Below are 26,520 nucleotides of genomic sequence, written 5' to 3' on the forward strand. Positions count from 1 at the left end.
GAGAAGTTGAGAACCGAAACCAGAGGCCAATAAATGTGGTAGCTAAGCTATAGTGGGTTGCGTTCTCCGTTGAGTGTTGTAGTGTTATTTTCGCGTAATATCTTTAAAATTTTCATTCCATATTCAAGAAATAAATTCGGAAATACAGCGCGTAACGGGCTTAATGTTAATTAACTTTTACAACAGTTAAAAAAACGGTGATGTAGATATTTTGGGTCTAAAAAATGTTGGTGTTAAGATTAAGAAGACCCCAAACCCAAACTGGCTTCTTAGGGAAGCCACAGGTGTGTGAGAACCGGTAATAGGGGGTTTCGTTGCCAAATAATAGGCCTAAAGGTACCGAGAATTTTTTTCTCGCGTCGTTCGAGACGCCATGGCATTTCTTTGCCCTGTAAGAATACGAAGAGGAAGACACAAGAAAGGTAAGATACTTTAAAAGTTTTTAGGCGTTTAGTTTAATTTGGTAAACATATGTTTTAATAAGTTTTCAAAATAGTTTTTAATTCGTGTTTTAATTTCATTACGTTTAAGATGGTGAAAAATTATCAAATCGGACACCGAGTATTGGTAGAATTACCGGTAGTGCCAGTATCGAAACTCTAGTTCGCGTTGGTATTGAGAAAGAGCATGGTCTCTCTCCAGACTCTAAAATGGTAGTTTTGCACGATTTTACCCCTTGTGTTGATGACGAACTCGAAGTGAAACAAGGTCAAATGGTAAATGTTCTATACCAAGAGAACGATTGGGTGTATGTCATTGCTGAAAGTGGACAAGAAGGATTTATACCTCACTCCTATTGCACCACTTTTGGTAGCCAACTCGCGGTTAATGTGAAACATAAAAAACTTCCCAGAAACGAATCAAACGCGGATCATGATATAGAACAAGCCTCTTCCCGCGGAACGTTATCTTTAGATAGTGGACAGCAATCTGACACTGAAAGTTACGGAGGCTCTCCCGGTTTAAAAAATCAGCAGTTATCCTCCTCTCAAAGCTCTCTGCCCGATGTTCATCCGTTTTTTAAGGACCCCGCTGGACGGTTTGTGGTTCTATACACTTTTGTAGCCAGGGATGAAAATGATGTAACTGTGGAAAGAGGAGAAGTAGTCACTGTCCTAAACAGAGAAGATCCCGACTGGTTCTGGATCGTTAGATCTGATGGACAAGAAGGATTTATACCCAGTGCCTTTGTCTATCCCGCGGAAGATGCTCAAGGTGAGTGATTTTTAAAATTAACTTACTGATACATTAGAATAGAAAGGAACTGAGAGGGGAGGAGCTAAGGGGTCGTGACGTCAATATTGGTAGTCTAAATTGCACGCTCTGAGCTGACGACTTCAATATGGTCGCCAAAAGCCGAGGTAAGAGACGGGAGGGTGTGACGTCACGAGATAGTTCGTAGTAACAGACTTATAGAGTGACACTGAAAGGGGAGTAGCTAAGGGGACGTGACGTCAATATTGGTAGTCTAAATTGCATGCTCTGAGCTGACGACTTCAATATGGTCCCCAAAACCGAGGTGAGAGATAGGAGGGTGTGACGTCACGAGATAGTTCGTAGTAACAGACTTATAGAGTGAAACTGAGAGGGGAGGAGTTAAGGGGACGTGACGTCAAAATTGGTAGTCTAAATTGCATGCTCTGAACTGACGACTTCCAATATGGTCGCCAAAACCCGAGGTAAGAGACAGGCGGGTGTGACGTCACGAGATAGTTCGTAGTAACAGACTTATAGAGTGGAACTGAGAGGGGAAGAGCTAAGGGGACGTGACGTCAATATTAGTAGTCTAAATTGTATGCCCTGAACTGTTGACTTCCAATATGGTCGCCAAAACCCGAGGTAAGAGATAGGAGGGTGTGACGTCACGAGATAGTTCGTAGTAACAGACTTATAGAGTGAAACTGAGAGGGGAGGAGTTAAGGGGACGTGACGTCAATATTGGAAGTCTAAATTGTATGCCCTGAACTGTTGACTTCCAATGTGGTCGCCAAAACCCGAGGTAAGAGACGGGAGGGTGTGACGTCACGAGATAGTTCGTAGTAACAGACTTATAGAGTGGAACTGAGAGGGGAAGAGCTAAGGGGACGTGACGTCAATATTAGTAGTCTAAATTGTATGCCCTGAACTGTTGACTTCCAATATGGTCGCCAAAACCCGAGGTAAGAGATAGGAGGGTGTGACGTCACGAGATAGTTCGTAGTAACAGACTTATTAGAGTGGAACTGAGAGGGGAAGAGCTACGGGGACGTGACGTCAATATTGGTAGTCTAAATTGTGTGCCCTGAACTGTCGACTTCTAATACGGTCGCCAAAACCCGAGGTAAGAGACAGGCGGGTGTGACGTCACGAGAAAGTTCGTAGTAGCAGACTATAGCCAGAGCGGATACTTGAATACCATGCGTGTCATGTAAAACAATTTAATATATGGTTCAAAGAGTTTTGAGTGTTTGAAGTTTCAAAAATACGTATTTGTATCAAAATTTTGGCCTACTGTAATAGGCATGATTCTAAAATGAAGCCTTAGTTCCATTTTGTGATGAAATTATTTCGTATGTTTAATATCAGATCAAGTAAATCGAAATGGCAACCAAGGAACATTATCTCATCCTGTCGGAGGCAATAGTGGCCACCGCGCTGGTCAAACCCCTCCTGATGAGCTTCGTTTCCATGGTAGTGAACTTGTCATGCTCTATGATTACAAAGCTCAAGCGCCTGATGACTTAAGTGTCAGAAGGGGTGATTGGGTGTATGCTGACTTAAACAATCAAACTGTAGATGGCTGGCTATGGGCCTACGCTCCAAAAACCAGAAAATACGGTTTCATTCCAAAGGCCTACGCGAGACCACCAGCCATGACCTCCCTTTAAATTAGAGTAGCTAATTTTTTTAATTATTTTAAGATGATATTTTTGTACTTGTACATCTATTATATAGAAATGCAAGGGTTTATAAATTATACGCGCGTACGAATGTTTTGTACGACATTTAACTATATTTCTGCCAAGAAAATAATTAGTTTTTTGCTAATATTGTCTAACTATACTCTAATTTTTTTTTTTTGTTTTCACACTATGTTCATATTTTGATCAAACTTCTGTTTTTGCGAAGTAATATGTCATTTAAAAATATGTTGTTTAAGAAAAGCTAAATTATGTGAAAGAATTTTATAAAGATTTATTGTTCTCTTAATATTTGACGTTTTAATTTTTATGTGAAACTAATATTTGGTTCCGCTCATCTTGTTCTTAAGCCTGCATCGCTTCTACCATAGCCGACTCGATCACGCGCTTCATGAGCGGCTTGCGTCGTGGAGCGCGTGATTACACTAGACTTTTAAAATTTAAATACCCTAAAGGCCTAAAAGAACAAAAACATTCAAATCTAGACGATGTAGTACTATGGTAATGTTTATGGTCCTGGAAATGCTACTAATTAGTGAATTTTCATCTGATCTTTTTATTTTTAATAATAAAAATCCGTCATTTAGTGAAATTTTCATAATTATTCGCCATTCCCGATCAGTTCGGGATTTATTCTTGAACTGTCAACCCGTATTTTAATTCTACAGAAGGTTTGCATTCCGAACTGTTCGGAACTAGTTCCGACTTCACGATGCAGTTCTGAAAAAAATCCCGAACGTTTCGGGACTGACGAATGAAATTCGCCTATTGTAGCACGTGATCGGAGCCGGCATCTCCAGCAACCAATAGATTGATGCGTTTCAAGCGCGTGACCGAGCGGCTTCGCGCCGATTCCGCCAATTTGTTTTTTCCCACTCTCTCCTTGACGTGACGATCGAACGGCTGTCTCCTCACTGCGCTCTCTCTAGCTAATACCTAATATATTTCTTCGGTAGAAATTAAAACTATTAGTTTGTTCAGTTTTAATTAAATTACGAATTTACGGCTTAAAAATGAATGTTGAAAATAATTACTCTAACGATTTCTTCGAGGGTACCGAAAAACTCCTCGAAGTATGGTTTAGTCGTAGCCTAGAATCCCTCGATAAACCCGCAACAGGAACCGAAGGGAAGCCTTGCGATTTGCGGAAAATTCCTAGGTAAGCCTAACATTTCATTTTTACGTAACTCTTTTGGGACTATGGTTGGTAAGGGGGTAAAACATCATCCATGTTTTAAGTAAGGTCATTTTTGTAAGACTTATAATTCGAGGAAGCTAGCTAGGAAGGACTTGGATCAAAGCCTAATTTCAGGCTTGTATCCCCCTTGCAGACTCTCTCGAGTCATTGCCTAGACAAAATAATTTTGGCTGATGTTTCGTGTAATTATAGGCCTAAGTAGATTTGAAAAAGAAATCTGTTTTAGTTTCCACATGAAAAATGCTGATAATTGGCATTCCTACCGATATGTGAAACATGGACAGACCCCTAGAGAAATATAGCAATATCTAAGATAATCTTGGTCTCTCAACCATCAACCAATATTGAATTAGCAAATAATAGCAATTAGCATGAACCCTGATATATTGATATCCATTTAAAGTCATACAGTCAAGTCATGAAATGATTCATTATCTTTCCGTTCTCATAGATTTTAAAATTTGATTTAAGAGTCCCCTACTTCAACTTCTTAGCTTTTTAATCAATTGGTGCCACTTATAATTTTAAATTTATCATTTTTCTCTTATAATTTTATCTCTCCTTATAATTTTAAATTTTCCTTTTGAATATCTATCATAAATTCTTTATTATTTTGTATATTTTCCCTTTTTTCCCTTTACTGAGACCACTAATAATGTCCTGGGACTTAATTCCCCATTGTCCCAATTTAATATTCAGCATTACTATAGCCAACAGGCTGTAAAATTCTAATTCTTGACGGTAGCTAAATATGAATTTCGTGTGTTTTTTTGTGGCATATTTTTTATCTTTCATTTTTTCTGGCGGCCAAAACCAGTTTATTTCACGTGTTCCGACACGCTGCTGCTTACTGAGTATTGCCTCCTTCCCGCGTAATCCTTATGTATTCAAGAATACATACCGCTAATAGGAATTATAAAATTCCTCATCATACCATAAGTTTATAAGATATGTTCCATAAGTATGACACTACCTATACTTCGTAATGCTAGACACTTGCAGCTCGAGCTAGTTCAAGCAGAACGACAAGTGAGAATTGAAGTACTACACTCGGTTAGTTATGCAGTCCATCTAGGTCCTATAAAGTAGTGTCGGTAGAGAGGGTAGTAGACGGTGTATCCCTCCCTCTAGGCGCGCTTTTGTAAGAGGGGATACTGTACGCGCCTGGTAGGGGGGATGACACTGAGCTAAGAGATAGAAGGGTATGATGTTTGCATACGTAGAACTGACGTTACTCTATTTAGTCTTTACTAAGCCTTTGACAGCGCCAAAACCAGGCGTAGCTTTACCCCGAATCTGTGACCTACGTCACTTCATGACGAGCTCCAGTTTGTAACCAGTGACAAACTTATAAGGAACATATCTTATGAACTTATGGTCATACATAATGATTGGTCCATAAGTTTATAAGATATGTTCCATAAGTGTGTCACTCGTTAATGAGAGCTTGTCATGAAGTGACGTAGGTGAAACGTCATAGATTCTCATAAAGCGACGCCTAGTGAGGCGCTGTCAAAGGCTTAGTACAGACTAAAGAGGAGGATGGACTGCAAAACCGAGGGTAGTCAACTCTCACGTCGTTCTTGAACTAGCTCTCATTAAGCCTCTAACATTACGAAGTATGGGTAGTGACATACTTATGGAACATATCTTATAAACTTATGTTGGTCCCATAAAATCCGCCTAGATACGTTGAGAAAATGGCCATACTCAATTATTCCAAGTAGCTGTGTGCATTCCTGGTATTTTTATCTATACCATTCATCATTAAATGAATAGAGGCACGGTTATTTTCATATGATTTTATCAACCCTTTCTTCTTGGAAATTTTCTTATTTCTTCACGATAATGACTTGTTGAAAAAGTCCTTACTTCAAATATAATTAATTATGAATAGCATTGCAAATATCTAAAAGAATTCAAGAAGTATTTGTTTAATCGAGGCTTTAGATGACATTTTTGATTTTAGTTTCGATTTCTTCTTGTCCTTGAATTTTTTATTAGGGCATACTTACAATTAAAAAAAAAAAAAACACCCTTTTTTTGGAAATTTACAAAAAGAGTTTCATGTTTAAATCAATTGACCTTGCACTAAATTTATATCGAGGGTCAGCACTCCATTATTATCCTCCATAGAGCTTAATATAGTCAAAGGCGGGGAACTGAGATTTCTTTTATACAGGGTGTTCATAGAAGGGTTGTAGGACCGCGAAGTACAGCGAGTGGGATGGTTTTATGGGAAATCAATCAATTTTGAGACGAAAATGTAACATCTATGACATTTTGCCTTACGGGACACCCTAAACGTGTTATGATTTAAAGTGTTTTATGAATGACCCCTTAATTAAATTAGAAATCATCGTGTGTTCAGGTTCTTTATTAAATTTAAGGGGTCGTCCATAAAAAAACACATCCTAAACTGTGTCACATTTCAATGTTCATAACTTGTTTGGAAGTTACATTTTTGATTCAAAATTGCACGTTTACGGTTCATAGAAACCTGGAAAATTCAGGGAAATAATAAAAAAAAATAAATTAAAAGAATAACTCTGAGAAATTAAGAATATTTAATAAAATTCAGGGAAATTTGTGAGGTTTGAGTAAGTTTCCTATAAAGGGGGTTGCGTCAACTATATGGGAAAACCCGGAAAATTCAGGGAAATATATGGGGGAAAAAACCGGAATACTCAGGGAAATCGGTTTTCAAAAGTTGTATGAACCCTGACATAAAACTCTGTACTTCAGACCAAGAAGTGATAACTAGTTTATTAGGGAGAAGGTATAAGGTGCCTAAGTATTCGCGCGCCATAGTCCCAGTCCCTATTTCAAAATACAAGGGGGGACGTAAAAGGAGGCCGGGCTATTTCGCCTCTCCTCAGTCGGAAAATATGATTGTAATTTTCGTCATTCGCGTCGCCGCGCTGACGTGAGTTTTCAAGAACCAATGAGATGCTGGTTGTAATATAGAGACGGGGATTAACTCCGGACCTACTATACGTTTGTACTGGAGATAAAGCTAGAAATGCGGCGAATTTATTCCTTCTCCCTAATAAACTAGATATCACTTCTTGTTCAGACGTAACACCATTTTTTTTTTTTTTTTTTTTGGACACTTTGTAGATTTAATCCTAATAAGGCTATGGAATTTAACAATGAAGCTTTAGTTAATGTTTAATAAGGTGTCAGTTTCATCTCCCTGACTCTTTACAAAAATTATTAGTACTTTGGGTCTTCCAAAGTACGTAGAGAAGTGTCGCCTAACAAACCATAGCATGTTTTATAGGCAAAATGTAATTAGAGAATTGTGTTTGTTAAGACATTGATATGGCTTGGTACATTTTTTGAGCTTAAGTGGTTTTTAGTTTCAACAAAGTTCAGATGTTGACTTTATTTTTGTTTATTTTTATTGTTAAGATCTGCTTGGGAATCTCTATTAAAACTGGTTAAGTGTGAAATCATTAGCTATCGAAAAAATGATTTTATGGATGCTTACGTACTCAGGTACCTCCCAAATTCTAAAAACAGAAAAAATAGCCTAACCCTAGTTGAAATTTTAACCCCTAAATTAATTATTCTTTAGTGAGAGTAGTCTTTTTATCGGCAAGAACCGTTTTATTCTTAAAACTTGCGGATCAACCACCCTTTTGTGCGCCGTTAAACCCTTACTCTTTTTGGTTCAAGAATTGACCGAATTTGACAACGTTCTCGTAAGTTTAAAACTAATTTAATTTAATTTAGATTAAATTAGAGCCATTTTAAAATGTTTGAATGGCTTAAAATTTTCCCTACAACCCCAAAAACCATTGTAGGATGTCTTTTATTCCCGAAAAAATTTTGTCCGCCCTGAACTTCAAGATAATCTTCATCGCACTTTTGAAAATGAGGTGGAAGTTCTTGATAATTTGTTTGAAGGTACCACTTTACACAATTTTTTTTAATATTAATTAAAATATCTGGATGACTACTTAAAATTTTTATCTCTCTTTCTAGATAGGCAATTTATATTTAAGCTTATCTTCCCGTTTTTTTTCTTTTTCCGCAGCCTAAAAATACTTATCAGTTTTGATAGTATTTAATTTACTAGATTTTTTTTATCTCAATTTCTTTTATATAATTCAGACGTTAGGAACAATGGATCTATTAAATAATTTTCTGTCAATGAATGCAATAGGCCTACTGTCGTATGATTTTTAAAAATACATACTTGACTTAGATATTCAAATTTTTATAAGAGCCGGCCGGTGTCTATCTATTTTAGAGTTGCTTAATGGAAAAGTTAAGGTGTCATAACATTATACCTTAAAGGGATGGTGAAGTGGAAAATCAAGTGATTTTTTTATCGATTCTTCTACTAATTATAAGACCAGGCTGCATAGTGAAACATTCAGGAAATACTTCCGAATGATTTTAATATTAAAATTAGGTTCAGATTTTATGGGTAATTTCAAATAAGGACCTCCGACCAATCGCGTAACGCCCTGCCTTCCTGTTAGCAAAATTTCCGTTGCACGCTCTAGATCTCGCGCCACGATTGTTACATCGCGAGCAAATTTTATCAAATCTCGTGATAAATTCATTCAACACTGAACGTGCCACGAGAATTTTGTTAACAAGAAGGCAGGGCATTACGCGATTGGTCGGAGGGGCTTATTTCAAATTATCCTTAAAATCTGAACCTAATTTGAATTTTAAAATCATTCGGAGATATTTCCTGAATGTTTCACTATGCAGACTGGTCTTATAATATAATATGTAGAAGAATCGATAAAAAATCTGTTGATTTTCCACTTCACCCCCCCCCCCCTTTAAAAGAACGGGCCTTTTTCTATATATAAAAGGAATTAAATATTAAAAGAAATAAATAATCTCTTATTATAAAATAATTAGCATTTAATTCGTCTTAAAAAAAATCAAGGACTACTGCGCCGCCATTGCTTTAGTGACGTCTGATAGCCACCCCTAAAGGGATTGGTTGAATTCAGAATTCTCACAGGCGGAGAGAGGTTCGGTTTAGCAGACGACACTAAAGCAATGGTGGTTGGCGCAGTAGTCCTTGATTATTTTTAATACTAATTAAATGCCAATTATTTAATAATAATAAGAGATCATTTATTTCTTTCTTAATATTTAATTCCTTTTATATTTAGGAAAAGACGTTCTTTTAAGGTATAATGTTATCTTATTTGAACTTATCCTTTAAATTTTTAGGTTAGTTGTATTGTTACATTGAGGCTAAATGCAATGCAATGCAATCTTCCTTTTTTATTCTTGATTATATTGTTTTATTTCTGAGAAAAGCTGAAAAGTGCGATTTCACATTTTAGATAAAACCTTGAAATAGACCGATTCTTTTAGACCTAAATTTGTTTCAATATTTGTTCAAAATATCTCAAAGTTGAGTTGATTATTTTGTAGGAGGAGCAGCCTATTGTTTGGGTCGCGTCAATCAGGATTGCTGGTATCTTTATACCTTGAATCCTCCCGTTGGTTTTGGCGGTGGAATTCAAGTTCCTGACCAAACTCTCGAGATATCCTTTCAAAAAACCCTTGTATTATTTTATTTTTATTTTAGTCGCTCTTTAATTATTTATTTCCTTAACTATCTCTTCTCACGTCATTATGCAAGATTTGGATAAGAAAGTCATGAAGCTTTTTACCAGGGAATTTTGCAAGACTTCTCGAGAGGCTACTCAACGTTCGGGAATTGATACTTTGATTCCTGGACTTTTGATTGATGATTTTTTGTTTGATCCTTGTGGATATTCTATGAATGGATTATTGAAAGGAGTAAGTTTTTAGTTTAGTCCTTTCGATAACTGTTAATTTAATTTAATTTAAGTGAAGAAAATTTTTAATTGAATTGTTTTGTTTAATTCTCGTAGAATGAGTACGTGACGATACATATTACACCAGAACCTCATTGCTCTTATGTCAGCTTTGAAACCAACATTCCCCAGGTAAAATATTATAGCAGAAGTGAGATGAGACCAGAAGTACTGAGCTAACCAAATTCTTCACTTGGCGAAAGTGAATATTCTTGATAACACACGAACGGTTGGCCCTCTAGTGGCGGTTTCAGAATTTCCCCTCCAAAACGTGAGACGCTCGCGGTGGTAGACGGCCGAACTAGATTCAAGCACCCGCGTCCGTGTTCCGCGGCTTAAGGTTGAGGGGAAGGGGGTAGGAAATGTTTTTGGAACTCGACCAATTTTTTCACTCTAGTGTAGGCGCGATTGAAGCGGCGTAAAATCCTCAAATTTGTTCACTAGTGCCAGGATCTACTACCAATGCTAGAGCCCTTCACTTCTAGTCTCATCTCACTTCTGATTATAGTAATTAATCTAATTAACTGAAATTAATCCTAATCTTACGTTTTTATTCGCAGGAATGCTATAAGGAACTTATTGCCAAGTTACTACGTATTTTTCGACCTGGACGTTTCATCACAACCATTTTCGCCAATCAGGTGCGTACACTTATCTTTATAAACTTGTATGTTAGATGTATTGGACAAAAGTTCTCGTTAGTATATTGAGTAATTTATCTGTTTTTGGCGTCTTCAGGCTTCCATCGCTTCAACCGGAATGAAAAATGGTCATTTTCTGGAGTTTTCGCCTTATCAGCAAAAGGAGATTCAGTTTTGTCGTTTCAAGAACTACGATCTGACGTACGCGCTTTTTGCTAAGGCGCCTAGCTGAGTCTTACTGAAAACCCTAGCTGGACGTACTTCTACTCTTATAATTTACTATTTCTCGTACTTCCTATTCTTTTCCATTTTCAATTATTCTTCTTGTAGCATTCATCTTATATCTCTTCTTACGCTATTCATTCGTTGGGGTAAAGTTACTTGAGAGTTTAGATAAATGGAAATAAACGCGCTGTTGGGTTGCGTTTTAAACTTACAAAAAATAATAATAATAACGTACCTATATCGCAATTGGATCAATCAACAAATAAAAAAACAACAACGTTTCCTTTGTTTTTTACAACAAATACAAAGTAAAATATAAAGAAAAACAACAACCGTTCCAAGAGAATGAAAGTGGATTTTTTGGGGGGAATTCTAAATCTACTACCGAGATAGCGAAACCCGGAGTTAACAACCTTAAGGTTCCCGCTACTACTGCTGCGTAAGAAGAGCGGTCAAATGAATGACCCCTGTATCGTAAAATATTTCAAAAGATTATTCCCCTATCGGTTTAAAAATTCCTCAGTAATTTTTTAATAATTGAAAAGAAAATGAATTATAATTAATTGAAAAAGACAAAAATCAACGTAAACGTAAATGAAGAAAATCTATTCTATGATCGACAACGACGCTTATGGGATTTTAAATTCCTGTTAATTAGCGTTTTAATTATATTATAACAATTCGGCCAGCGAGAAGGAGTACTTTGTTTTCCCCCGATTGTTTCTTTGTTTTTGTGTCGAAAATTCGAAAGAAAGAAAAATATTAATATTAATAGAAGGGCAAGAGTCCTTAACGGGATTTTTGAGCACTTAGGGATCGATAAAAGGGTATACACTTTTTCAGTAAGAACTTACAACCCTTTTAATCGTCTTTTTTTACAGATAAGTTAAGTGTTTTACCAATTTAGGGGGAAATTAAGCGCGTAAATTCATTGGGATCATTTATTTTTATTTTTCGTCAAGAGTCTTTTGGTCCCCTTTGTTTGTTTGTTTATTTTTTTTTTTTTCTCCCCTGATTTCAAGTATCAGCGTTAGAAAAGCGGAAAATCATGTATTGGCTTCCATATTAATTTGCCTAAACAGTTTTTTTAATTGTTATTAACAATGTTTTGTAAGGAAAAGGTATAACCAATCATTAACCATTCCTGGGAAACGCTAAGAAAGTTAATTACGCTTGAAAACAAAATTTAATTACCACTTATTTCAAAGATTCGTGGTTTTTAAAAAGTTTAAACAAAAATTCAAACTGTTTACCCTTTTGCCAATTTAATTTTAAAATAAATAATGGTCAGTTTGTCCATTGTATTTGGCAAATACCATTAATTAATATTAACTATACCAATATGAGAAAAACTATAATCGTTATTGAATATCCGTAACATTTTTTTTTTATTTCTTTAAATGATTGAGGAACATGTAAATACGTCCAGTCTAGGTAATGATTAACATTTATGTACAATTCTTGAACTTGAATTAAATTTAATTGTACTGGTAAAGGTTTGTAATTTCTCCTAAAGTTACGCCTGTGAAAAAAAGGGTTAGTACTAGGGTGTGCGGGTACCCGACCCCATACCCGAAACATATTTTTTAGAACCCAAACTGGTACCGAGTCCCAATTTTAAGCCTTTGACCCGACTCTAAAGTCTAAACATATTTTTTAGGACCCAAACTGGTACCCGAGTCCCAATTTTAAGCCTTTGACCCGACTCTAAACATATTTGTTAGGACCCAAACGGGTACCGAGTCCCAATTTTAAGCCTTTGCCAATGCCCGCCAAGTCTGACGTTACCGAGCATGTTTCAATACTTCAGACTTCTGCCTTTCATAATTAAAAAGTTTAATTAGTAACAAGTTAACTTATTAATTGATATTGTTTAATGAATTACACTATGATAATGGCTCAGCTTTGAAATCTAGCTTTTAATTGGACTGTAAGGAAAAACAAAGACCCGAATTGGACCTGAAAGCTAATTTTGGGGATTTTGCAGGACCTGAGGACCCGACACCCAAAAATCTGGGCCCACACAGCCCTGTTTATTTTTCAAAAATTACTAAAGGGGCTATAGTGTGCTACCACAAAGCTAGGGGGGAAAAACTGTGACGTCAATATTGGGTCCCGAATTTGTATTGCCCAAGCTGACGACGTCTCGCGACTGCCAATATGGTCGCCTGAAAATAAGGTAAGAGATAAGAGCATGTGACGTCACTACAAAGTTCGTGGTAACACACTATAGAGTGCTGTCAGAAGCGACGGTAGTAGTCTAAATTTTATTTATATTTTCAAAATTAACAGAAAGTGGTTTTGAAATTAATTTTATTTTCTTCAAAACCCTAAAAAACAAAAAGTTAAATTACATTGTTTATCTATCTGTACACGTAAACATTATTTATTTTTAACACTGGAAATTAAATTCTGAGCTTCAATCTTTATAGCGTGGAACATCTTTGACAAAATTTCCAGTGTAGTCCCTAGTAGCGGAGTAAAGATCTCCTTGATCCTGTATTGCTTTGGGCAAAAAAGTGTAATTTTCTTGGACAGCTAACTTCTTAACTGCACCAGCTGCCGCGAATGCCCCCGCACAAACTGAAGCAATGGCCATACTTTTAACTATATAAGTTATAAAGGTATGACAATTTAATATCTTAAATTCAATAGGCGAGAACATTTTGTTTACAGTCCAGATTTTTACGTAAACAAAAATATCTCGCCCAATAAAAATTTATGAAAGTTACATTTAGCTCCAAATACAGCTCCAGCGCATGCTCCTCCGATAATATAGTTTGCCACATCATCTTTCTTTCTAATTTGATTAGAAATGCACGTAATGGCACCAAATGTCGCCGCTGACAATACTGTAGTGATTGGGATTAGCGAAACTTATCTAAAAGTCATTAATCAGTCGCAAACTAACCAAATGGTGAAGCCACATAGCCCAATCTTCCAACCAAAGCGACTGGTCCTTGGGGATGACTCAGAAATAATACATCAATAATAGCAACGCCAGAGCCTTAAATTGATAAATTAAAATTAACATCTTTCTTTGAATCTTTGACCTTCTTTGATCCATGAAGTTTTCCCATAAGCCTTGGTCGAAACTTACCCGCTAAGGTACCGAGCTTGGTTAAATACCATGTTTTAAAGACGCAATCTTTCCCTTCGGGAGAATCATAGTACCTATATGTCATTGTTGACTGCTGTACCGTAATAGTTTTAAATTTAATAATATTGATCAAAATTTAGAAAAAAAGGTATACTTACCTACCCTCTTCTTCTACTCCTTGCCTACGTTAATCAAGGCCTGTAGGGTAGTGCCATCTCGTAATCCAAAACTTGACTTTCTAAAAATTGTTAAAATTTCCTTTTGAAAACAATAAATATCAAGTATACAAAAATATAAAAAAATATTCTTGTATACTTGATATTTATTGTTTTCAATATTTGTATTGTACGTCCGGGTAACCATCTTAAATAGGCTCTTCTGCATCTGTGGTTTTTTAATTCATTTGCTCCGTTCTTATTATTATTATTATTATTATTATTACTTTTTTCTAATTTGTTTGTACCTGAGTCGGGCCACAATAAGCCTCTGGCTTTCTTTTTACCCGTCAATAAACTTATTATTATTATTATTATTATTATAGTAACTTTTGGGTGCGAAATAAATAATAAATAATAATAATAAACGGAAGGCAGAAAGAGTGTGTGTGATCATGGCCGGTAATCTAAGTTGGCCATGGTGTGATTGAGAGCTGAGATGAATGTGCGTGTGTATTGAGTGGCGCAGTTGGTAAAACGGCTGAGCGTCCGAATCCCGTTGAGGACAAGTGTGTGTAGAATATGTCTGTGGTGGGTAGTGCCATCTCGTAATCCGAACGGAAGGCAGAGTGTGTGGAAGATGAAAGCACCATGAACGCTGGATCTCTAAAGGGACTGGTAAACGGAATAGATTTTTCTCTATAGCACGTTTGCTTTGTATAAAAATAAATAAAAAAAACGGGTACGGCCATAGATATGTTAAAAGGGTAGATACACAATTCAATGGGAGGTCGACGCGGAAGGGGCAACGAGCAGACAGCCGCTATTTTCTGGGGGTAGCCGTATAAAACGCCATCTATCGGGGACAAATTAGGGGCCAAAATTGGAACTATCATAAGGATGAGTGGCACTCTATGTTAACTCCCTATAGGGCATAATAAGTCAAACCCTCGGAGATGCCATTACTCCATTTCCAAATCTACTTCTACATTATGGCCATGACCAAGGCTTAGCTCGCCTTAAGCCTGGTTCCCACTTGGCGAAAATAGGGCGAAATTTCAACGCGAAATGATCAGCGCGATAAAATTGAGCGAATTTTTGATATTCGCCGGCAAAAAATCGTATTCGCGGAACTGAGCGACTTGTTCTATTTTTTTAGTCGAGGCGAAAAGGGGAAACAAATTCGCCCTAAAAGCAACCAATCAAAACCCAGATTCAGAATTTTGTAATGCCTCCTTTCTTTTGTCGATCACTTAAGTTTTATTTTAAGCCTACTACTGTTTTATGTTTTAGCACAACACAAATACACAATGGGGGAACATCGGTTACAATATATAAGTGAAAACTACATTGATAGAATCTAAATTAAAGTTCTGATAATTCAATATTTCTTTACCTGAAGAAACTCGTGGTCACCTCTCATTTCCCGAAAGACATTTTTGAAACGTTAAATTTAAACAAAGGCCATTTTCATTATTTATTTTGTTTAGGTTTTCCATTTTTAATCCGCAAGAAAATAATTAGGCTTAACGTGAAAGAAAATCTCGCGCGCGATCTCTTCAAATTTCGCGCTAAGTGGGAACGCCGGCGAATACACATTTCGCGTGCTTTTTTTCGTCAAGTGGGAACCAGGCTTTATGATAGTTCCAATTTTGGCCGCTAATTTGTCTCCGATAGATGGCGTTTTATACGGCTACCCCCAGAAAATAGCGGCTGTCTGCTCGTTGCCCCTTCCGCGTTTTTTCGTTAAGCCTAAGCCAGCGAAGTGGATCTAGACCCTTTATAGTTTTACTATATCTATGGGTACGGCCAAGGTCGTTTAAATTTCTTTTCAATAGGTTTATTCAGAATCACAAAAGACCGAATGGCCTTGAGTGTTCCCAAATTCACAACCCCCATCCCTTCCCCCGACGCTATGCTAGAGAGGACTCGGTTTGTACAGTGGAAGGCGGGCGTTTTCCGGTCCCTTTAGAGATCCAGCGTTCATGGCTGAGATGAGCGTGTGAGCATGGATAAAGAATGCGCGTGAAGAAATCTGTTTTCACGCTATAGGATGGGCAACTCCCTATCACGAACGACAGCTTATTCTGTATATACTCTGTTAAGGCATCAGTTGTCAGCACGTGCAAACCTAGGTCTCTTTGTAACTTTGTCTTGTGCATGCTGACAAGAGACAAAAAACGTCAGGATTTATAATATCCGCGAGTTTTTTTTAGCTCGAGTGCACGGACCTCTACGCCTTAGTTTCAGATACGTGTATAGCCTACAAACTACTGCACGTTGTATAGAGTAATGTCAGTTCTGCTATGCAAACGTCATACCATAGAGTAGTGTCGGTAGAGGGGGGAGTAGACTGTGTATCCCTCCCTCTAGACGCGCTTTTGTAAGAGGGGATACTGTACGCGCCTGGTAGGGGGATGACATTTAGCTAAGAGATAGAAGGGTATGACGTTTGCATACGTAGAACTGACATAATTCTATCTCTTAGCTCAGTGTCATCCCCCTACCAGGCGCGTTCAGTATCCCCTCTTACAAAAGCGCGCCTAGAGGGAGGGATAAACAGTCTACTCCCCTCTCTACCGACAGTCCGCCACTACTCTATAGTGTGTTACCACGAACTTTGTAGTGACGTCACATGCTCTTATCTCTTACCTTATTTTCAGGCGACCATATTGGCAGTCGCGAGACGTCGTCAGCTTGGGCAATACAAATTCAGGACCCAAAATTGACGTCACAGTTTCCTCCCCCCCAGCTTCGCGGTAGCACACTATTGTGTTTTTATGCTGTTTTATTGTGTTTATGCTTTTTTATTTTGTTTTATGCTGTCTTATTGTGTTTTATGCTGTTTTCTTGTGTTTTATGCTGTTTTATTGTGATTTATCCTGTTTTATTGTGTTTTATGCAGTTTTGTTGTGTTTTTATGCTGTTTTGTTGTGTTTTTATGCTGTTTTATTGTGGTTTATGGTGTTCTTTGCTAATTTATTTTTTTTTATGCTATCTTATTGTGGTTTATGGTGTTCTTTGCTAATTTATTTTTTTTTATGCTATCTTATTGTGTTTTATGCTGTTTTATTGTGTTTTGTGCTGTTTTATTGTGTGTCTAAGCTGTTTTATTGTGATTTATGCTGTTTTATTGTGTTTTATGCTGTTTTATTGTGTTTTTATGCTGTTTTATTGTGTTTTATGCAGTTTTATTGTGTTCTATGCTTTTTTATTGTGTTTTATGCTGTTCTATTTTGTTTTTATGCTGTTTTATTGCGTTTTATGCTATTTATTGTGTGTTTAAGCTGTTTTATTGTATTTTATTGTTTTTTGCTTTTTTTTGTGTTTACATGCTGTTTAATGTGTGTTTATGCTGTTTAATGTGTATTTATGCTGTTTAATGTGTATTTATGCTTTTTAATGTGTATTTATGCTGTTTAATTGTGTTTTATGCTGTTTTAATGTGTTCTATGTTGTGATATTGTGTTTTTATGTCGTTTTATTGTGGTTTATGGTGTTCTTTGCTGTTTTATGGTGTTCTTTGCTATTTTATTTGGTTTTATGCTGTCTTATTGTATTTTATGCTGTTTTATTGTATTTATGCTGTTTTATTGTGTTTTATGCTGTTTTTTGTGTTTTATGCTGTTCTATTGTGTTTTATGCTGTTTTATTGTGTTTTATTCAGTTTTATTGTGTTTTTATGCTGTTTAACATGTGTTTTATGCTGTTTAACATGTGTTTTATGCTGTTTTATTGTGTTCTATGCTTTTTTTATTGTGTGTTATGCTGTTTTACTTTGTTTTTATGCTGTTTTATTGTGTTTTTATGCTGTTTTATTGTGTTTTTATTCTGTTTTATTGTATTTTAAACTGTTTTATTGTTTTTTTTTTTTTGCTTTTTTATTGTCTTTTCATGCTGTTTAATGTGTGTTTATGCTGTTTAACGTGTATTTATGCTGTTTTAATGTGTTTATGTTGTGTTATTGTGTTTTTATGTCGTTTTACTGTGGTTTATGGTGTTCTTTGCTATTTTATTTTGTTTTATGCTGTCTTATTGTGTTTTAAGCTGTTTTATTGTATTTATGCTGTTTTATTGTGTTTTATGCTGTTTTATTGTGTGTCTAAGCTGTTTTATTGTGTATGGGCTAAAATATTCTATAAAAGTTATGATATTAGTTAGAAATCTCTGCGTTATTCCACAGTTAAAAAATATGTTTGATATTCCCTAGCTTTTTCTCAGAGAATGGACATTTAGGACCTAGGTTGTACAATCTTGAAGCTAAAACTGGTAGCGTAATATTACCAAGGAGGATAATACCTATAGCTATTTTCCACAGATACAAGCATCATGCAAGCATCTGCTGCATTATGAGCCTATTGACGTCTTCTTCCCAGTGCCAAGCAGAGGGAACGGGGTCAACGCCATTCAGTGATAAAGGAGGCCTTCTCATATCACACGACGCGAGCAAGTTTCAACGAAGTTCACTTTTTGTTTTTATATCTATATACTTTTGTTTATACTTCATAAATGTACTATAGAATAAATAAATTGTTCGTCGATTTAATGAATCTCATTTTTTATTCCTTTTCTTGTCAGTTAAGTTACAGGCATATATAGGATTTTAAAATGGATTAATTAGATAAAAATGGATTGGGAATATGGGTTAATTAGAGGTTCCCGGTAATCACTTTAGCACTGTTAAAGGCAGCGCGTCGAGGGGCTATTCACTAATGAAAATTTTCTTTTATCGCAGACTTTTATTTACGCTTTAAAAAAGGATAGGGATTCATTGGTGATTTAAAAAGGATGGGGATTAATGGTTGCGTCTGGATTACGAGTAATGTATGTCTATATACTTTTGTTTATACTTTATAAGTGTACAATGGAATAAATAAAATTAAATAATTGTTCGTCAATTTAATGAATCTCATTTCTTATCGCTTTTCTTCTCAATAAAGTTACAGGCATATGTATGAATTTAAAAGGGGTCGAGGGGCTATTCACTAATGAAAATTTTCTTTCATTGGTGATTTTATTGATGCTTTAAAAAAGGATAGGGATTAATGGTTGCGTCTGGATTACGAGTAATCATCGAGGGGCTACTCACTAAAAAGTCGCTAGCGATTTTAAACGGGATTGGGATTATGGGTAACTTAGGGGTTACGAGTTAATATTATTTTACTAGTTATGAACGGATAATTAAGCATTGACACATTTGCCACTAGGGGTGCTGTATACGTAGTCACGTATTTACTGACATCTAAAACATGATAAAATTTTATTAGACTTTCGTGTAAGCAAAATATATAGTTCATAAATTGCCGCTAGGGGCGCTGTATACGTAGTTACGTATTTACTGACATCTAAAACATGATGAAATTCTGCTAGACATTCGTGTAAGCAAAGTATAGTTCATAAATTGCCGCTAGGGGCGCTGTATACGTAGTTACGTATTTACTGACATCTAATACACAAAAAAAATTTACATAGGCCTAACGGTGTGTTCTCTTATTTGAATTAGCGCCCACGTGACACTTCGAAGCGCCCCCAACGACGGAATTCACTATAAAACTCGGACGCCACTTGTCCAGTTCTCTTTTCTCTCTGCGCCGGCGACCAGTCAACATCGTTCCTTGATCAGCTCCTCGTCATGCTGACATTCGAAGGCAATATTGGATGGAAAGCCACGTTTTACACCGATGTTGTGACGTGACTCTAAGCTCTCCGCCATTGAATGTCCATTAGAACGTTGACATCGACGCGAAAGGTTAAGCCTAGTACGGTATGTGTGAAAGTCTTTCAATAATCCAAAGCCATCCAGCTAGCATTTTATTATTTTATTTAATCCTAGAGTTTACATTATTTAGGTAGAGTTAATTGTTAGTTAATTTTGTTTATTTATTGAAAATTAACTACAATATGAAAAAATTTCCAGACGCGAGGTCAGTTAGACAAGGCTTAATTTAGAACATCTTTAATCATGTACTTGGGCTCATATTAGGGGAAATTAAATTCCTTATTTATTATAAATAATAAACCTCGACTGTTTGCGAATTAGGTCTCATTTAACGGCGCGAAGCTAAAATAAGTCTCGTGTATGATTTAACGGGGCGAGATTAAGCTGTACCAGGCTAAACATTTAAAAATTTATCCGGGCTTAGCAATAATCTCTAAGCTTTTACTTTATGCCGGCATTTTAATTCAAGTTAATTTGAGCGCAAAAGTTAAAAATAAACTCGTTATTTTAAATATTTGAGATTTTAAAATTTCTTTATGGCGGTATTTAATTAAATAGTTTAAATAAATTAGGGTTAACTGATAATAAATTAGTGCAAATTAAGTCCTTTTAATAATCCTAAAATGAGCCGTGCACGCGAAGTTAAGGCTTGCGATTCTTAATTTCTTCTTATGGGAATATATTACTTAGCTTTAACTTAAATCATTTTAATCTATGATTCTGTTTCCGTAAATCATAATTTTGCTAGGACCTTAAAGCAGCCCTTTAATTCTGGTTTGGAAATGGCTTAATATTTAGTGCGATTCTTAAATTTTTCCTAAGGGAATATTTTAGTTTTTTTTTCTTAAATTATTTTAATCTAAGGTATTCTTTCCGTTAATTATTATTTTGCTAGGACCTTAAAGTAGCCCTTTAATTCCGATTTAGTAATGGCTTAATATTTAGTGTGATTTTATTTACGGAAATATCTAACGAAATATTCCATCAATAATTTACGGAAACATTACCATAGATTAAAATATTTTTTGTTAGGACCCCTTTAATTCTTACTGGGCAATGACTTAATATTTGTTATAAATATATTTTCATTTTTAGATGTGACATATTTTCTTGGATACTCAGTTGCTGGTCATTCAGAGACGTTTTCTAGTAGATGATTTCAACCTTTGATAAACTCAGGAGTTCATCCGCTGTTAGAGACGCTCATTCCAGTTGACATCTTCCTTGGATTTGCGATACAAGATGTTTTCAACCTGATGTGGCCTTGCAACCATTCTCTACAATTACTGGCGATGAACATAACCGAATCTAGAAAAATTCAAATTTTTATTAGAATTATACTTGCAACTACTTAGTTTCTTTTTACGCGTTCAAACTTTAATTTACGTCACACTTTATATTATTTTTTGTTTAAAATTTTTGTAAAGACCTAATTTTTTTACTTTTTGTTCAATAAATTTCACCTTAAACCACTTTTTTTGTTTTCTTAGAAATTATTTGATTAAGAGGGAAGGTTTGAATTTTTTAGCTCTAAACAGATAGCCTATTTTTTGGGGAGCCTATTTTTTGGGGACCCTCTTTTAAGCTTCTTTTAGCTAATATGAAAAAAATTCTATTAAAACGAAAAAAATAAGCTAAAATAAGCTTAAATTGTTTTAAAAAGCCTAAAAAAGGGTCCCAAAAATACTACCCTAAGTCCAGACCCTAAAACATTCAAGCCATCCCTCTTATCCAAACTATTTCAAGAAAACAAATAACGTGAGGCAAGGTAAAAATTTTTTAATGAGAAAAAAACAATTGAGGTGTTTACAAAAATTTTCAACAAAAAAATATTTAAAGTGTTCCATAAATTAAAATTTGACCGCGTAAAATTAAAAGGGGTAGGCTAGTTACCGATTAAATTTAAGAATAAAATTAAGTTCATTTGCGGAAAAGCTTCACGGTCCAATCAGTTTGAAGGCCTCGTGTTTCGAAAATCCAAGAAAGATAGCATCTGGAATGAGGGTCCTTAACATCGGATGAACTTCCAAGTCTACTTGAAAACGTCTCTTAATGACCAGCAACAGATCATCCAAGAAAATCATCCGCGTCTAAAAATTAAAATAAATTAATAACAAATATTAAGGCAATGCCTAATTTTAAAATAAATGCTACTTTAAGCCTAAAAAAATTATAATTTACCGAAATAATCCCATACATTTAAATAATTAGCGAAATTCTGGCGATATATTGCTAAGAAATTTTTTTTAATAATCTAAGCTAAATTTCTTAAGCCTTGTTCAAATGTTTTAACCTCGTGGTCGTGGTTTATTTAAAATTAAAATTATTTAATAGACTGAATTTACGTAAATAATAATAATTAACTGCCTGTTTCATTAAAACTACTTAATTTATTAAAACAATAAGCTATTTAAAAAAGGCTTACATTTACTGCGCATTAACAAGTTTTTTCATTCCAACATGGCCTCTCTAAATCGATTCCAAAAGAACATTCAATGGCGGAAAAGAGCTCTAGATTCTGGATTTATTCCTTGACGGGGAAAAGAAAAATGGCTGATCGTCGGCGAAAGTCCTGATTTCCAAGAGCTGAGCAGGAAACGATCTTGACTCCACGATGCCAATCGAAGAAAGAAATTTCGGCCGGTTACTCAAGAACAAATTTCTCTCGCGCAAGGTTTACGTCCTCAAGACGTTAAAAGCAGACGACACTAATTAAGGTAATACCGTTTTTCCGTTGGCCTATTCCATGGAGTAATTTTCCTGGAGCGAAAATAAAGGTTTCCTTAAAATTCCATAAAATTTGTCTGTTTTCTGCAATATTGGCAGACGGAAGGAAACAGACAAATTTTATGGAATTTTAGGGAAAGTTTTATTTTCGCTCCAATGAAATTACTCCATGGAAAAGGACATTGGAAGGTATGGAGCAATATTGTAGGAGACACCAAATTTTATGGAATTTTAGGGAGTCTTTCATTTTCGCTCCATAAAAATTACTCCATGGAAAACGACAATGGAAGGTATGGAGCAATTTTGAAGGAGACACCAAATTTTATGGAACTTCAAAGAAATTTTCCTTCTCGCTCCAAGAAAATTACTCCATGGAATAGACCAACGGAAAAACGGTATTACCTTAATTAGTGTCGTCTGCTTTTACCGTCTTGAGGACGTAAACCTTGCGGGAGAGACTTTTGTTCTAGAGTAAGCGCCCGAGCCGGGAGTGTGGCGCACTCCTGTAAGCCAAGCTTCTGGGCGGCAAAGTTTGAGGGAATAAGACACATGTCGGCGATCCTACCCTATAGGTGCCGACTGCCCCGTGTCCGCCGGAGGTGACTTGACCCCCACACCCCGTCCGTCACCTCCCAAGTAAACCTCATTTCCTTCCCCTGCTTACACACATAATGAAACCTGAATATTCACATCCTTGCCGCGGTCCTTAGACCCACTTCGCATTGAAACCTCCAAAAAAAAAAAAAAAAAAAGTAAGCGCCCGAAATTTCTTTCTTCGATTGGCATCGTGGAGTCAAGATCGTTTGATGCGCTGCTCTTGGAAATCAGGACTTTCGCCGACGATCAGCCATTTTTCTTTTCGCCGTCAAGGAATAAATCCAGAATCTAGAGCACTTATCCGCCATTGAATGTTCTTTTGGAATCAATTTAGCAAGGCCATGTTGGAATGGACAAACTTCTTAATGCGCAGCAAATGTAAGCCTTTTAATAATAATTATAGCTTATTGTTATAATAAATTCAGTAGTTTTAATGAAACAGGCAGTTAATTATTATTATTTACGTAAATTCAGTCTATTAAATAATAATTTTAAATTTAAATAAACCACGACCACGAGGTTAAGACATTTGAACAAGGCTTAAGAAATTTAGCTTAGATTATTAAAAAAAATTCTTAGCAATATACCGCCAGAATTTCGCTAAGTATTTAAATGTATGGGATTATTTCGGTAAATTATTATTTTGTTAGGCTTAAAGTAGCATTTATTTTAAAATTTTATTAATTTATTTTAATTTTTAGACGCGAATGATTTTCTTGGATGATCTGTTGCTGGTCATTAAGAGACGTTTTCAAGTAGACTTGGAAGTTCATCCGATGTTAAGGACCCTCATTCCAGATGCTATCTTTCTTGGATTTTCGAAACACGAGGCCTTCAAACTGATTGGACCGTGAAGCTTTTCCGCAAATGAACTTAATTTTATTCTTAAATTTAATCGGTAACTAGCCTACCCCTTTTAATTTTACGCGGTCAAATTTTAATTTATGGAACACTTTAAATATTTTTTTGTTGAAAATTTTTGTAAACACCTCAATTGTTTTTTTCTCAATAAAAAATTTTTACCTTGCCTCACGTTATTTGTTTTCTTGAAATAGTTTGGATAAGAGGGATGGCTTGAATTTTTTAGGGTCTGGACTTAGGGTAGTATTAGGGTAGTATTTTTGGGACCCTTTTTTAGGCTTTTTTTACTTTTTAAAACAATTTAAGCTTATTTTTCCCTATTTTTTGTTTTAAAAGAATTTTTTTCATATTAGCTAAAAGAAGCCTAAAATAGGGTTCCCAAAAATAGGCTATCTGTTTAGAGCTAAAAAATTCAAACCTTCCCTCTTAATCAAATAATTTCTAAGAAAACAAAAAAAGTGGTTTAAGGCGAAATTTATTGAACAAAAAGTAAAAAAATTAGGTCTTTACAAAAATTTTAAACAAAAAATAATATAAAGTGTGACGTAAATTAAAGTTTGAACGCGTAAAAAGAAACTAAGTAGTTGCAAGTATAATTCTAATAAAAATTTGAATTTTTCTAGATTCGGTTATGTTCATCGCCATTAATTGTAGAGAATGGTTGCAAGGCCACATCAGGTTGAAAACATCTTGTATCGCAAATCCAAGGAAGATGTCAACTGGAATGAGCGTCTCTAACAGCGGATGAACTCCAGAGTTTATCAAAGGTTGAAATCATCTACTAGAAAACGTCTCTGAATGACCAGCAACTGAGTATCCAAGAAAATATGTCACATCTAAAAATGAAAATATATTTATAACAAATATTAAGTCATTGCCCAGTAAGAATTAAAGGGGACCTAACAGAAAATATTTTAATCTATGGTAATGTTTCCGTAAATTATTGATGGAATATTTCGTTAGATATTTCCGTAAATAAAATCACACTAAATATTAAGCCATTACTAAATCGGAATTAAAGGGCTACTTTAAGGTCCTAGCAAAATAATAATTAACGGAAAGAATACCTTAGATTAAAATAATTTAAGAAAAAAACTAAAATAATCCCTTAGGAAAAATTTAAGAATCGCTCTAAATATTAAGCCATTTCCAAACCAGAATTAAAGGGCTGCTTTAAGGTCCTAGCAAAATTAGATTTACGGAAACAGAATCATAGATTAAAATGATTTAAGTTAAAGCTAAGTAATATATTCCCATAAGAAGAAATTAAGAATCGCAAGCCTTAACTTCGCGTGCACGGCTCATTTTAGGATTATTAAAAAGACTTAATTTGCACTAATTTATTATCAGTTAACCCTAATTTATTTAAACTATTTAATTAAATACCGCCATAAAGAAATTTTAAAATCTCAAATATTTAAAATAACGAGTTTATTTTTAACTTTTGCGCTCAAATTAACTTGAATTAAAATGCCGGCATAAAGTAAAAGCTTAGAGATTATTGCCAGGCCCGGATAAATTTTTAAATGTTTAGCCTAGTACAGCTTAATCTCGCCCCGTTAAATCATACACGAGACTTATTTTAGCTTCGCGCCGTTAAATGAGACCTAATTCGCAAACAGTCGAGGTTTATTATTTATAATAAATAAGGAATTTAATTTCCCCTAATATGAGCCCAAGTACATGATTAAAGATGTTTAAATTAAGCCTTGTCTAACTGACTTCGCGTCTGGAAATTTTTTCATATTGTAGTTAATTTTCAATAAATAAACATAATTAACTAACAATTAACTCTACCTAAATAATGTAAACTCTAGGATTAAATAAAATAATAAAATGCTAGCTGGATGGCTTTGGATTATTGAAAGACTTTCACACATACCGTACTAGGCTTAACCTTTCGCGTCGATGTCAACGTTCTAATGGACATTCAATGGCGGAGAGCTTAGAGTCACGTCACAACATCGGTGTAAAACGTGGCTTTCCATCCAATATTGCCTTCGAATGTCAGCATGACGAGGAGCTGATCAAGGAACGATGTTGACTGGTCGCCGGCGCAGAGAGAAAAGAGAACTGGACAAGTGGCGTCCGAGTTTTATAGTGAATTCCGTCGTTGGGGGCGCTTCGAAGTGTCACGTGGGCGCTAATTCAAATAAGAGAACACACCGTTAGGCCTATGTAAATTTTTTTTGTGTATTAGATGTCAGTAAATACGTAACTACGTATACAGCGCCCCTAGCGGCAATTTATGAACTATACTTTGCTTACACGAATGTCTAGCAGAATTTCATCATGTTTTAGATGTCAGTAAATACGTAACTACGTATACAGCGCCCCTAGCGGCAATTTATGAACTATAATTTGCTTACACGAATGTCTAGCAGAATTTTATCATGTTTTAGATGTCAGTAAATACGTAACTACGTATACAGCGCCCCTAGCGGCAATTTATGAACTATATTTTGCTTACACGAGTGTCTAGCAGAATTTTATCATGTTTTAGATGTCAGTAAATACGTAACTACGTATACAGCGCCCCTAACGGCAATGAGATAAATGAGGGCTTCTCGTA

The 26,520-nt window shown here is 35.5% G+C and overlaps 3 protein-coding genes and 4 long non-coding RNA genes across 9 annotated transcripts in view; 5 read left to right on the plus strand and 2 right to left on the minus strand.

Moving 5' to 3' along the window:
• Positions 1-18,594, plus strand: part of LOC149691786 (uncharacterized) — a 118,092-nt gene extending 99,498 nt beyond the window's left edge. Inside the window, exon 2 of the long non-coding RNA XR_016383495.1 lies at positions 16,649-18,594. This is a non-coding gene — a long non-coding RNA (uncharacterized LOC149691786). The remainder of the gene's footprint in view (positions 1-16,648) is intronic.
• On the plus strand, positions 13-3,189 carry Dlish (Dachs ligand with SH3s). Its single transcript, XM_089869226.1, has 3 exons — positions 13-422; positions 532-1,215; positions 2,566-3,189. The coding sequence occupies exons 1-3, from the start codon at positions 374-376 to the stop codon at positions 2,865-2,867; spliced, it is 1,035 nt and encodes a 344-aa protein (XP_089725352.1). The 5' UTR covers positions 13-373; the 3' UTR covers positions 2,868-3,189.
• Positions 3,762-12,284, plus strand: SamDC (S-adenosylmethionine decarboxylase). Its single transcript, XM_089869225.1, has 9 exons — positions 3,762-4,059; positions 7,513-7,599; positions 7,679-7,805; positions 7,908-8,010; positions 9,514-9,626; positions 9,712-9,885; positions 9,981-10,055; positions 10,484-10,564; positions 10,662-12,284. The coding sequence occupies exons 1-9, from the start codon at positions 3,914-3,916 to the stop codon at positions 10,794-10,796; spliced, it is 1,041 nt and encodes a 346-aa protein (XP_089725351.1). The 5' UTR covers positions 3,762-3,913; the 3' UTR covers positions 10,797-12,284.
• On the minus strand, positions 13,086-14,507 carry ND-B14.7 (NADH dehydrogenase (ubiquinone) B14.7 subunit). 3 transcript variants are annotated; one of them, XM_089869228.1, is made up of 6 exons: positions 14,205-14,507; positions 14,048-14,127; positions 13,890-13,983; positions 13,701-13,796; positions 13,522-13,641; positions 13,086-13,396 (listed from the first exon to the last, which is right to left on the minus strand). In XM_089869228.1, exons 3-6 carry the CDS (start codon positions 13,972-13,974, stop codon positions 13,209-13,211), a joined length of 489 nt encoding a protein of 162 aa, XP_089725354.1. In that variant the 5' UTR covers positions 13,975-13,983; positions 14,048-14,127; positions 14,205-14,507; the 3' UTR covers positions 13,086-13,208. The 3 variants fall into 3 exon arrangements, with proteins under 3 accessions (XP_089725354.1, XP_089725353.1, XP_089725355.1); XM_089869227.1 differs by lacking the exon at positions 14,205-14,507 and having other exon boundaries at positions 14,048-14,143; XM_089869229.1 differs by lacking the exon at positions 14,205-14,507 and having other exon boundaries at positions 14,052-14,117.
• A 768-nt stretch (positions 18,595-19,362) lies between the features above and the next one.
• LOC149691799 (uncharacterized) lies at positions 19,363-22,418 on the minus strand. Its single transcript, XR_016383494.1, has 3 exons — positions 22,189-22,418; positions 21,657-21,853; positions 19,363-21,071 (listed from the first exon to the last, which is right to left on the minus strand). It is a non-coding gene; the product is annotated as an uncharacterized LOC149691799 (long non-coding RNA).
• On the plus strand, positions 20,842-25,735 carry LOC149691800 (uncharacterized). The gene is made up of 2 exons (XR_016383496.1): positions 20,842-20,974; positions 24,627-25,735. It is a non-coding gene; the product is annotated as an uncharacterized LOC149691800 (long non-coding RNA).
• Positions 22,749-24,119, plus strand: LOC149691801 (uncharacterized). The gene is made up of 2 exons (XR_016383493.1): positions 22,749-23,465; positions 23,789-24,119. It is a non-coding gene; the product is annotated as an uncharacterized LOC149691801 (long non-coding RNA).
• Positions 25,736-26,520: the final 785 nt, after the last annotated feature.

Source organism: Phalangium opilio, unplaced genomic scaffold, assembly GCF_054372755.1.
Source record: "Phalangium opilio isolate 3A_F unplaced genomic scaffold, DU_Popi_V2 ptg000025l_1, whole genome shotgun sequence".
Lineage (NCBI taxonomy): Eukaryota > Metazoa > Arthropoda > Arachnida > Opiliones > Phalangiidae > Phalangium > Phalangium opilio.